General features: G+C 42.2%; 1 protein-coding gene across 1 annotated transcript in view; it reads left to right on the top strand.

Moving 5' to 3' along the window:
- LOC308158006 (E3 ubiquitin-protein ligase KCMF1-like) overlaps positions 1-14214 on the top strand; it is a gene marked incomplete at its 5' end in the record, with an annotated part of 43510 nt that overhangs the window by 23506 nt on the left and 5790 nt on the right. Inside the window, 4 exons of the mRNA XM_080531599.1 lie at positions 1634-1773; positions 6904-7005; positions 8132-8312; positions 11969-12254. Of these exons, the coding sequence (XP_080387725.1) occupies positions 1634-1773; positions 6904-7005; positions 8132-8312; positions 11969-12254 (709 nt within the window). The remainder of the gene's footprint in view (positions 1-1633; positions 1774-6903; positions 7006-8131; positions 8313-11968; positions 12255-14214) is intronic.

The raw sequence follows: 14214 nt of genomic DNA, 5'->3' as shown, positions 1-14214 counted from the left end.
GAAAAGCCCCCTCTTATGACTTACTGAATAAGCAGTCCCTCCAGATTTTTTTTTTTCCTTGATTATGCGGGCAAAAATCCTTGATTATTCAATGGAATATGCAGGGAGTTTTGGTGATTTTATGCTTTGAAAATGCGGGAATTTGCAAATATTGTGAAAAGCTGCAAAAAATGTGAAAAGTTGCAACACTCTATTCTAACTAGGCTAATACCTTAGGAAAAGACTGAAAGCTCGCAATAAACATTGTTTTTGCACTGATTTGAGTGTGCAGATGCTTTTTTGCACTCTATTTGATACTCGTCAGCTTCAGCACCCCAGCTAAGTCTGATCACGGATCAGCGGTGGTATTTTCACTATATTGGGAATTTACATGGTGAAATGCGTTCTTAGACTTAACTACGTCGTCATGATTACAAAGATGCCACTTGAAATGCATGAAACACAAGTTTATTTGTGTCTTACACACACGTTCTAGTGTGTGTAAGACACACGCCTAGTATTTGACTGCCTGACGCCTAGTCACCAATGGTCCCAGTATTGTTGCTTCAGACGGAACAAGTTGGGTTGTATTGTGCGTGCTATAGCAAGCCCACGATATGTTATTGCTCATATATATTTATTTTAATCCTGGTCTTTTACCAACTGCTTAGACAACAATAAATTAAGCTAGTTACTTTAGCTATCTAAAGATATCGGCCCCCATATCATTTTACAACTTGTTTAGCTATTATGTTACGATATTTCTGTCAAACCCCGCAGTGAAGGTATCTACGCAACGTGAAGTAGCTAGCGTACAGAAGTGGGAAAAGAACGTCAGATCAGATATATAAACTGGTTATTTTGATAAACTGGACACATTTTGGGAAAATATATGGTTACTTTCTCGCCTGAAAACATATTAAAACTTCATAAAATGACACGTTAACACTTCCCCGCTGCCGGCCGGTGCGAAATGCATTCTGGGATGCAGAAGTTTATTTTATTTCGGTGACCTTGCATAATTATGCGCCATTTAGCTGATTATGCATTGAATTATGCAATCACAGAATTGCATTTTTCTGGAGGGACTGAATAAGAGTCGTTTTCTGTTCACTGTTAGTCAGAATGAGGGCTTTTTAGCATTACTACATCAAATTAATAGAACATTTAAAATCGGATTATTTTAACTGAACTAGTTTGAAAGAACAGATTCAGTTAAAAGAGCTGAACCTCCCATCACTAGTTGCTTATAGCGAGAGCCACACTTCAGTTGCTGCTGTTGTCCTATACTGAAAAAAGCTAGGGGGTATTCCATCAACATCACTAAAGGAAAATCCAGGCTTATTTGGATATGTCTCACGAGGGATCTTGTGGGATTTATCAAAATAAGCCTGGATTGTCCTTTAGAGACGTTGATGGAATACACCCCTGATTTCAAGCAGGACCTCACGCAGAGTTGAGACACATTTTGGCTTGCTAGAAAGCTGCAACCCGACTGATCCATATGGGTTCCCATCTTTACTTGTTAAGGACAGTGAAGATGGTACTTACATTCTGACAAAAGACCACACATACGTTAATGGTAAGGGAAAAACACTGTGGGGTAAAAACTATGCTAAGTAATTAGTCACTAACTGATGGCTGTGTCCTATAGACCTATACTACGGCGGGGAGGCCTTCTCAGTGGAGCAGCCCCAGGCCTTCACGTGTCCCTACTGCGGCAGGATGGGCTACACAGACACGTCCCTGCAGGAGCATGTGTCCACCGACCACACAGAAACCTCTACAGAGGTGGTGAGTGGACCACAGTGGCGGAGCCGCACGGGGAGGGGGCGTGGATGTCTACTGTATACTGTATACTGCATACAGCAGGTCAGAGAAGGTTCATGATTGAACGGTACCATGGCGGTATCACAGCGGCAGGAGCGAAACTTAGGGTTGATTCACACCTAAATTACAGAGTAATTTGCTCTGATTCAGAATGATTCATAATGTTACAATGTTGCATTTGGACCTGGTTTGATTCATGTTCACACGGCAATCTTTAAAAAATATATGTATCCTGGTTTGATTCATGTTCACACGGCAATCTTTAAAAAATATATGTATATTTTATTTTCAGTTTTATACACAAGACAAACTAACTAACTAACTAACTAACAACAAACAAGCTGCCAGGCGTATATGTCTAGTAGGATTTGGTTCAAAGCAATTCCCAAAATGCAACATCATCAAAGGTACAAGTAAAAAGTAAAAAATAAATAAATAATGAGTACAGGCTTGCATCACTACAGGATATAATCTAAAAAAAAAAAACTTTGAGAGAGTCAATAATTCGACCCCATATGTTCTAATATCTAGGGATGTCCCGATCCGATATTGATATCGCATATCGCCGCGATATTGGTCCTGAATGCTGGATCGCAGATCGCACCAGAAAAAACATAGGCAGCGATCTGGGGCTCGCGATCCGGCGTGTCACTCACGTGATGACAACAGTAGTAGTCAGTGGTCACATGCAGGATGCAGATGCTAGCTGGTGAAATCATAAACCATTTGTTTACGTAATTTTTCGGTTGTTTACATAGTCTGAAACTACAGATGGTAAGCTTTCAAATGATGCGTCATACATTGAAATCGGAAAAAAATTCAAGACAACACGAGTATTTGAATGTTTGTTTGTATCAATGTTGAATGGTGACTGCTAAAAACGCTGCTAACAGCTAGTGGCTAACGTTTCGTTCTAAAACGAAAGTATGTTTACAAGCCAGGTATCACTTACCGGTAGCCTCTGGCAACAGTGAATCCAACCTACAGATTATAAGTATTTAGTGATCGTTAAACTGTTGTATATTATATCGAGTGGTACTTAAAACAAGTTGCCTGTTATGAAAAAAACGAAAAGCAGATATTGTTGATAGTGTTGTTCCGATACCGATACTAGTATCGGCATGGCCACCGATACGCACAAAAATGCTGGTATCGGTATCGGCGAGTACTAACAAATAACACCCGATACCAAACTTGTGATGCGCGTTTTGCACAGGCTGCATTCGTAATTCGCTCTTAGAACGCTGGAGCGCACAGTGGTATCAACGTCATAAAGGGACCAAGCAATTTGATTGGACAAGAGGCATTCCTTGAGTGGTGATCAGATTTCCAGAGCGAATTTACGAACGCACCCACAGCGTCCCGCAACTCGGTGAATGAATTGTCTCCGGTGACGGTGACGGTGTGAAGACACGAGAAACATTCAATTTTTAAAGTTGAGCAAAGTAAATAGGATTTTACAAGTCCCGTTAACAAGTATATCATCACCTGTGATCGGCAAGCATGGCCCCTAAGGATTATGTGGCAGAGAAAGGTACGTTTTGTTTTACCGGCGTTACTCATACAGACAGTGTGTGGTTGAGTTGCTGCTACTGTTCAATGAACAGAACATGCAAAGCGACAGGCACTGCTGGGGATGAAGAGCTATGTAATGTTATACGCGTAACTAATAACTAGCTATCGTTCTTGACTTTTGATTTCAACAATGGTGCCACGTTTGCCCACTTTTCACCAGGGTAACTAATTCTGTTGGCCAATGCATGGTAGCTAAAAAACCAACCCCGTTTCATGAAGCACACACCGGACTGTCAAAGTTATAAAAACCAGTGTCTAGAACTTTTAAGTCTACTTGCGTTTAGCTAGAAACTTTGCTAGGAGTCTCCGACTAGAAGGTTTAAACCCTAGCAGCATTCTTTGCTTGTCAGGCTTCAAAACTACCCGGATGGAATAACTCGGAAGAAGTCCGGGCCAGTCTCCGTGTCAAACCTAGTCGAATATGGAAGTGATTTCACAAATTCATTGAACTGCACTTTGACAAATCGTGTGCCTTCACATATATTAGTACCTGGCCACATTCTTCTTTTGATGGGCGACACCGCCTTCACTCCCCAGTCCCACAGGCCGGCCCTGCTGTTATGATTAGTTACAGAACCAAATGGTACCTTGATTGAGTTGGTTAATAGATTTTTGTTGATACTTTTCACGATACCAAACACCCGATGCCAGACTAAGTGTTAGCAATAATTTTACATCGAGGTGAGTATGCGGCTCAAAAAACATGTTTTTTTGTTTTGTTTTTTCAAACGCCGTGGTATCGGATCGGTACTCGGTATCGGCAAGTACTGCACGGTCAGGTATCGGTATCGGTATCGGGATCAAAAAATGGTATCGGAACAACACTAATTGTTGACACCCCTTTGATTCTGGGACTGGTTTCTGGTCTCACCAGCAGCGTCACTAGGCTACACTTTTAAAAAGGGTGCTATAATTGATTTGCCATTTGTAAGAGAAGATAAATAGAATAAAAACATGAAGGCACTAAAACTAGAAATCAGACAGTAACTCTTTTTTTTTTACAATGCTGAATGCTGCAGTTTAAATTGTTTTTACTTTAAACCAGTTGGTCACTGAGTACTGCAGAGTACTGTTTTGTTGCTTGAATAAAGGCTGGCAGTCTTTAATAGCCAACTGTTGTTGTGGACTATATACTGGGGAAGTATTTGTTATTATTCAGGAGTAAAACAATAAATACAAATATTGGATTGATATCGGTATCGCAGATACCTGAAGCCCAGGTATCGGTATCGGTAGTGAAAAAATGGGATCGGGACATCTCTACTAATATCTATTGGGAACTTTAGAGTTGTTGAAGCGTATTCTCTCCATATGCATGATACTGATGAATTCGTTGAGCCATTTCTGGAAGCAGGGAGGTGGAGGTGATTTCCAATCCAATAGAATCATTTTCTTAGCAGCTACCATACCAGTCATTAATGCAGACCGTTCCTCAGGCGTATAGTTGAAGCAATCTCTGAGCATCCTGGAAAACCACTGAAATATTTCACACGTTGCAAATGAGGACAGTGCCAGAAAAGATGCACTAGAGAGCCCAGTGTTTCCTCTATATGCATTGATTTGTGGCGGGCCGGCACAAATACATTTTCTCCGCCACTAATTGATTCAGTCCACTTTGATTGCGCAACGAGAAAGGCAGCGAGGTATTATGACCGGAGAACAGACAAAGAGCAGATTGAAGCTAGATATAGGCCGCTTTCAGACCTACATTTCGTTACGATTTAGGGTGTAGTAAGTTACAATATGTTATGTTACAATGTTGCAATTAACCTCGTCTCGGTTTATGTTCGCACTGCAATGGAGACTGAATCGCTCTCAACACTCGTGAGGCGACGCGCTTCAAAACAGTTTTGTGATTGGTCCGAATTTAGCGGGACATTTGGATTTCAGGAAATCCCTCTCCTTTCCCTCTCTCTTCGCCTGTCGCCAGTCCCTTTAATCCCGTATCCTAATCGAAAATTGGAACATCATCTGCGAAGACTGTGGGTTATTGCATTTACTGCTGTTCTCTGGTTCATGTTCTTATACCAGTGCTCAATATAGGAGTATTTTAAATGAACATTCGTAATGTCGTCTCTGATGTTCATGGTCAACTAAATCAGGCTATTTTGTGAAACAAATAAAGTTCCCGCTAATGGGCTAGGGTTAGGGTAGCACCTAATGCTAGCTTCGAACTATTCATAGCATAAACGTTGGTAAACGTTATAAACAACACAGTATTGGCAGGGGAAAAGAAGGGGAGTCGAATTTTTATTGACAACGGATTTACATGCTGAAAAAACATGCAGCTAAAATTCAGGGAACATTTGGACAATAAGAGACACAAGGAAGCTGTGGTCGCATGGTCTAATTACAGGGCAATATGCGCGGGGCAAAAAGTATCTATTGCCTCTAAAATCATTACAAACAGAAAGGCGGAGATACGGGAAAACAGGGCTCATGTCGGTGTCGGTGTCATCAAAGGTAAGAGTTGGTTTTCTTTAACTCAGCTGATAGCATTACCTTGCTGTTGGTTGTTTACCGAATGCTCCATCTGACTGTCACACTGTGATTTTACTTGTGTAAACAGTTAATGAGTAACGTTAGCCGGTTTTGTGCGTGTACTCTCATGTAGGCCTACTTCGTATTGATGAGCTGATGATCTTTGTGTGTGTGTGTGTGTGTGTGTGTGTGTGTGTGTGTGTGTGTGTGTGTGTGTGTGTGTGTGTGTGTGTGTGTTAGGGCTGCACGATTTGGGGAAAACATATTATATGAAAATAAAAATGGACCTTTTTACAAACAAAGGTTATTTAATTATGGCTCAGGAGCAGCATCTAAATATTGCACATACTGCAATCAAGTTAAATAAAGGGATAATCTATAATTGCACAAGTGGTTCACATACTTTCAAGCAGCACTGTATATACATACACACACACGCACACACACACACAGTGCCCTCCATAAGTATTGGAAGGAGGAAGCATTTTGTCTTTTTGGAGCTATACTCAGTTTGGATTTGAAATCAAACAATTAAAGATTCTTACTTTAATTCAATCTTTTATCTTTTCAGATTTAGAAATTACAACTCTTTTTATCAGGGCACCAAAAGTATTGGAGAATTGGCTTGACAGGTGTTTCTGGTTAGTTCTGGGTGTCTTCCGTCACATCATTTGTAGCTCTGTCAGAGAGCTGTCAGTCCATAGAGATCAAAGAGAAAAGTCCATGAAGCCATTATGAGACTGAAAGCCCAACTAGAGGTTTCACAAGGTGCAAACCACTAGTTATCTCAAAAAGGATGGTCATGTTACAGTTTTTTTTTCTTCAACCTGTCCATCACGTTCACAGCCACAGTCAGTGATGATGAACAGTGGTCTGTGGAGCACAGCTACCTTATTTTATAGTCTTGATTTAAATTAACTTTGTTAACAGCTCAAACACTTATTGTTCACTGCATGTGTCATGGACAATGTTCAGAACTGGACCCCTATGGACGGGTTTTCCATTCAGTACTCAGTCTGCTCTCCCTCTCTTTTACAGATCTGTCCCATCTGTGCTGCACTGCCTGGCGGTGACCCCAATCATGTGACAGACGACTTTGCTGCTCATCTCACACTTGAACACAGAGCACCCAGAGACTTAATATCCTTCACGCAGCCTTCTTTTCTGTCAGCACTGCACCCATGTGTAGGATTGCATTTACAGGATCATAAATATGTGACAGGTTCTAGTGTTTTGGTCCGCATGTCGGCAACCAATCAAAATGTTCCGACTTTTTCTTTTGAAACACGGAACTACCTTTCAACGTGGTTGAGAATCACGACACAAACTCGCTAGTCAAGCCACAATACTGCAATACAATGGATTGGGTGAGTAATCCCCACTGCTGCCTAGTTAACTATAACACTACTTTACATTGTTAGCAGGCTCACAAAACAAGCTGTGTTAGTTGACTAGCGAGTGTGTCATTGATTTTCAACAACGCGGAAATGTATTCAAATGTTTCTAAAGAAAAGTCTGAATATTACACCGGATGCCGACATGCGGACCAAAACACTAGAACGTGTCACATATGCTTCTGACCAGCTAACATGTAGCCTTGTAGACAAGCCTGTGAGTTGAACACTACACACCTTCACAGGCTGTGGTAACACCTAAAGGCCAGTGAGTTTGATCTGAAGGATGTTTCGTGGTGATAATGATCAGGGCCCAGTTGTTAAAAACGTTTAATCCTGATTCTTTTTTGCTATTCAAGATCAGATCTATCTGGCTGATTTTGAGTCATATAGGGGAAATCAGCCAGCTTGATCTGAACCGGGATCAAAGAAAATAATCGGGATCATTCTGATCCAGACTAAACATTTTGAACAACTGGGCCCAGGTCACTATCTGATTACTATGCAGTAAGCACGGTCAAATAAATACTAACATGCATCTCTTGTGTCCGGTGCCCACATTGTGTCCAAATCACTTGTGAATACAAGGTGTAACTAGGGCCTAAGATACTACACCAATGGTGGTAACCTAAGGTTGGGTGTTTTAGGACGTGTGCTCTTGTTGTGCACTATCATAGACTCTAGGAAAGTCTGTTGAAAGCTCATCCACTGGTCATGCATGGCCTCTGCTGGTCAGAGGTAGGTATTGAAGTGTGTTTTAGTGGTGGTGTTTATAATATGTGTGCCTAACAGAAGCATTGTGGTGTGTGTGATACATACAACAGCTTTTTATTTTTGTACAAAGTTGAGGGTTCTTTAACTGGGTGATTCACGATGAGTCGAGTGGCGTACGGCACGTGAGGAGGATGTTCCATCCAGGGAGAGGTCTGGGGGGGCCCCGAGCACGCAGGTCCAACATGCACTTCACCAGCACCACCACAGGGGGGCTCTCTACCACCCAGAGCTCCTCACAGAGCTCTAACTACAACAGAGAGGCCATGGACCCCATAGCAGGTCAGAGACACACACACACACACACACACAGCTCCAGTTACAATCGAGAACTCAGACCCCCCCTTAGATCAGAAACAGTAGTGTACACACAGTATGCACCAGACTTTCATAAAGCAAGCATGCAACCCAACAGAACAGTTAGGCAGTTCAGACATTAAAGTAATGTTTGTGTGCTGATGTTGCTATGCCAAATTCCTTGAAGTTAATCCTGTTCTGCCCAGCACTCAGTGTACTACTCATGCTGTGCCATAATGAATGGCATTGTTCCAGACTGCCATATCGACTGGGTCTCAACAGACCTGCTACGTTCTGTGCTGGGATCTAGAGTATCAAACGGGTGCTAAACCGCTGTATCAGGTAGTTTTAATAGAGCCCGGGTTAATTCTGACGTAAGCGGAAGTAGGCTGATACATTTGCTCTAAGCTGCCACACTGATTGGATTCTAGACTGCTTCTCTGACTAAAGGCCCCTGCCCACTGTGCGATGTTATGTCGGTGAACCCCTCACACTGCACGACTGAAAGTTTCAGTCCTACCGTCTCCGACTTGATCAGACCTTACGACGTGCGTGCTCACACTGTACGATTGTGCTCACACTGTACCATTGCTCTCAGCCACGATTGTCATCCACGATTGCTTGTGACGCGACTTGTGCAGTTGTTGAAATTGTTCGATTGTGAACTGTAAACAATACAACCGTGGTGTTCACGATGGTCTTTAATCCGAAGATAATGCTCTGTAAGCGGCCGTCATGAGAGAGCGTGACCGGCATATACAGGAGAACCAGGCTGTTCACATTGGATTTTAGTCCGGAAAAAGAACCAGTGTCCCTTTTAGACTGCTGGAAATCTCGATCAAATTCAACACCTATGATCGGATTCATATTATAGCTCACGTCGGTAAAGAGAGGAGAACCAGGACTTTTCTCGAAATTCTTCTAAGTCCACTTTTTTGTGTGAAATTAACACCCCGACCTGACCATTTTGGAAAACCGTAAGTTTGTCCCATAGACGCCCATTCATAATTTTTGCGATTTAGTTAAGCATTTCCCACTTTTGATTAACGGATTACTGTAATAAAACGGAATGTCGTAGAAACTCACAAATGAGGGCAAAAGGTCGGCCCTACGATTCTCTTTAATTGTGTAATTAAATATTTACTGTAAATCGTTATTATAAAAAGTTATTAAACATCAAAACCCGGGTCCCCCCCCCCGTTAGTGATTTCTCGGAAAATCAACGAAAACCGTTAACGATTTCCCAAAATCATATTCATAAGCATTATGAATTCATAACTCGGTAACGGTATAACCTACAGACTCCATTCAAAGATTAGTATGTTGTCCTTATGATTTTGATCACTTCACTCGTGGACTATTATTATCGAAATCGAAATCAAAAATAGTTATTGATTTAAGAAAGGCGGGTCTCCCCCCCCCCCTGCTGTGCGGTTTTGAGCGACATTGAAAAATATGCTTTTCTAATTATATCTCGTTAACGGTACATGCCTATGACTCCATTCGAAGTTCAGTTTGTTTATCATGCTATTGTGATCATGGGAAAATTTAGTTTGGAATTATAACCCATTGTGACGCTGAGATATTCGTTCATAAGTGACGGGTCCCCCCCCCCGATGAGCGTTTGACGAGGTACAATAAATCTGCTTTTCGTATTATATCTCGTTAACGGTACATGACTGAGACTCCATTCAATTTTTAGAATGTTCAGCATGCGATTGTGATCATGGAGAAATTTAGTTTGGAATTCTAACCCATTGTGACGCGGAGATATTCGGCCGTAAGCGACGGGTCCCCCCCCCCAGCTGCTGCTCAGAGAACCGCTTCCTGGATTAAACTACCGTTGACAGCGGAGGAGACGTCAAACAGACACCCGTGTTCCCTCCAAAGCTCTACCAATCTTTCTTCCAGTGGCTGGGACCACTGAACACGAGCATTAGGGTTTCTTTTTGCAGCCATTATTGGGCTTGTGATGATTTTGAGCGGATGTATGTGCAGAATCGTGTCGTAGGACCAGCCACACTTCACGAGCCACGACGAACATTTCTGACCTGCCAGAAATTTGTCGGCAGGTCGTAGCCTCGTCTTTAGAACGTAGGAGCAATTAGTCGTTGATCGCTGACTCTCTCACACTGTGCGACTTACGACGTCCCGATTTGGCCTTACGACGCTAGGATGTCTCTACGACTACGCAACGTAGTCTGCAACAACAAATTCGTGGCGAAATCGTGGACAAATCGCACAGTGGGCAGGGGCCTTAAGCTAGACTGCAATATTTGGTTTAAAAATGTCATGCTGAGTGGACAATAGGTTCCTAACTTGTTGGTTTATAGACTTTTGTATTGAGTTCCAATAATACTTTTTAAAATGTTAAATATGTAAAGTACGTACAAGAGACACTTCTACCCTGCAATACCGGCTGGGTTATACAGAGCCCTGTGTAAGTAATGTGACAGTGAAGCATGATTTCGTCTTTTGGCTCTACACTCCAAAAGTTTGGATTTGAACAATTACTATGAGGTTAAAGTAGAGATTGTCACTGGTTTCACCGTTCAGAAATTAGAACACTTTTTTATGGATCGTATCCCTATTTCAGCGTACCCAAAAGTGATGGGACAATTGGCTTGACAGGTGTTTCTGATATTCTGATGTTCTGTGTTCCATCACATTATTTGTGCAGTCATAAGGCTTTGTGCTTTGAGGCTTTGTGTTTTCCTTTGGAGTCTGCTATTGGTGTCTGTTAACTTGAGGACCAAAGAGGTAGAGAGTGAAAGTGAAACCAATGTGAGGCTGAAATATTAGAAAAAACGATCAGAAACCATGAACTTACCAAAATCTACAGTTTGGAACATTTTGAAAGAAAAGAAGATCAGGAACACATTCCAGGAGGTAGGCATGAATGTGTCAAGACTACCATCCGCAGAAGACTGACCTAAATCATACTGCCATAGCAACTAGGGAGTTTTTCAGGGCCAAAAAGCGGAATGTTGTTGACTGGCAAAATCAATCTCCAGATCGTATTGGACATGCTTTTAATTTGCTGAAGAGGAAACTTGAGTCAAATCATCCTCAAAACATTCAACAACTGAAGATGTCTGCAGTACAGGCCTGACTGCATTACCAGAAAAGACACCTAGTTTGGGGTGGGGTCAATCGATCGCAGAATTCCGGCAGTTATTGCATCCAAAGGATTGTCAACCAAATACTGAACATGAGTTCTTTAATTTGGACATTTGATAAACCCATTACTTTTGGATACCCTGAAACAGGGCGACTATGGATAAGAAGTGTTGTAATTTCGTAATGGTGAAATCAATATGTACACAAATACATTATTATTATTATTATTATTACCGGTATTATTATTATTATTGTTTATTTGGCTGGGACAGTGTACATCAAAGAATGCACCAGAATCAGCCAAGAAGGCTAGTTTTCAACCGTAGAATAAAAGCTGAGAATCTCTAACCACACAGAAATTGCTTGATTCAAATCCAAAGCCAACTTTTTTTTACTTGCACGGGGCAAGCAGGCGACCGTTAATGTCGAACCCTAGCTGTCAGCTTCATGTCTGATGGCTGCCCACTCCTCCTCCTTGTCAGAGCTTCATGTCTGACGGCTGCCCTCATCCTCCTCCTCAGAGCTTCTGTCCCAGCTGTCGGGCGTGCGGCGCAGCGCGGGCGGCCAGCTGAGCTCCGGGCCGTCGGCCTCCCAGCTCCAGCAGCTCCAGATGCAGCTCCAGCTGGAGCGTCAGCAGGCCCAGGCGGCGCGCCAGCAGCTGGAGACGGTCCGCAACGCCACGCAACGCAGCCGCCACGGCAACCCCGGCCTGAACACCAACGCCAACCCCAGCCCCAACACCAACCCCGGCCTGCCTGAGCCCAACACATACGCCCCCCAGCACAACTCCCAGTTCCTCCTCAACAGGTTGGTCCACTACACATGGGGGGACTCTTCCTTTTGTCTGTCTGTCTGTTTGTTCCAGGTTTATGTCTCGTCACTTAGGCTGTGTGAACCCTACCTTCATTAAAGCGGCATCTCCCACAGAAACATTCAATGTGTATTCTCGTCAACCCACCATTGACATTGTCCCGAAATAATACTATAATAATTTGCACAACATAGTTTATTATAAGAGCTAGTCCAGGGTCAGTCTGCTGTATTAACCTCTACTTAGGTTAGAATTTGATTGAATTTATTTGATTGGCTACAGATTATTTGTTGATCAATAAATCTGTGTTCCTCTCCACTTCAAGATCAACTTCACCAATGTTACTAGTTTAGATTAGGAGATCTATGAGGCTCTATTCCTTTGTAGGCCACTGCTGTCAGGACTGCAGTCACTCCCTATGTTCCGCCGTAGACTGAAGACCTCCATCTCTTCAGGCTACACCTTAACACCTTAACTGTCTCTCCTGAAACCTCTCCATCCCCTCTAACCTTCTATACAGTTTCTCCACTGTAAATGTTTAATATATATATATATTGTAAAGGTCTCTAGGCACAGAGGGAGGTCGACACAGAGGAACGGTGTATGCAATACAGTTTTATTTAGTTGCACAGACAAACGGAGAGAGAGAGAGTTTCACAATAATAATAATAATAGTGTCCGCTAGAACTCTGCTGGCGCGCGACCGCCTCTGCGCGTCCCGCCCAGATGTTCCCCTTCCGGGATAGTTCTCCGCTGCGTCTCTGGTTCACACCCCCTTTCGGGATCTGCTGCTGCTGCTGTGGCCGTCGCTCTCTCTCTCACCCTGTGTCTCTGCGCGGCAGGTACTTCCTGCCTCCTTCCTTCTCCTGGGGGAACAAACACACACAGGTTAAATAGACCAGTTGGATAACGAGTCTGATTACTGACACCTGTCCGTAATCAGACCGTCATCCATCCCCCACCAACAGTCTGGCTCCCTCTGCAGGCCAGAACGCGCCATGCTCCTCACATATATATATATAAAATATCTTAATTCTTCCTTCTAGCATTTTGACTGCCATTACATAGATTACTCTTGCGATGGCTGATGAATACTTGATTCACTTAGTCAAATGTATTTGTTGTAAGTCGCTTCAATAAGACGTTTGTGAAATGCCAAAATGTTATGGTGATAGATTAGATTCAACAGTAAGGTTGCATCTGATCATAGATCTCCTAATAGAATAGAGCAGGGGTATTCAATTAAAATTCAACAAGTTCCAGTTAGAGAACATTTCCTCAAGCAAAGGTCCGGAACATCATAATGTCTATCTTGCGTTATGATCCAGTGTCATATATATATACATATTGAAGTAGCCTAGTAGTTGTATCAACGTCTGTATGTAGTCAACATATCAAATAAATAACGTACAATTCAATAATATTTAGACAATATTTATTGTAAATTTTCACATATGGGAGGGATTATAAATAATAAGTACTCTAATAATAAATACATGTTATTTTTCTCATTTCAAGTAAAATAAGGGCTGCATTTAAATGTAAAAATACATAATAGAGAAAATATGCATGTTAAAATAGTGGTTTTTATAAAACTTTAATAAAAAGTGTAGCATTTTACCCTTTCACTTCTTTTTTGTTAACTCCTTTTCACATCTTAAGAGTCTCAACCAATTGTATTATAAATTATCTAAACAATTGAACAGTTTTAACACCTATCTTCCTTCCGTTCCCTCTTATATCCCACTCCCCCACTTTCTCTTGTTCAGTGAGAGAAATGAGCTCTAGCTTGTCCTGCCAGGATTTTTTCTGGGCTGGAATGGTGTCAGGGTTCATACACATGTGTAGGTGTCAGGGTTCATACACATGTGTAGGTGTCAGGGTTCATACACATGTGTAGGTGTCAGGGTTCATACACATGTGTAGGTGTCAGGGTTCATCCACATGTGTAGGTGT

This window comes from Nansenia antarctica (genome assembly GCF_963989245.1).
Source record: "Nansenia antarctica genome assembly, chromosome: 5".
In the NCBI taxonomy this organism is placed as follows: domain Eukaryota; kingdom Metazoa; phylum Chordata; class Actinopteri; order Argentiniformes; family Microstomatidae; genus Nansenia; species Nansenia antarctica.
This window is presented reverse-complemented; position numbering and strand designations above follow the sequence as displayed.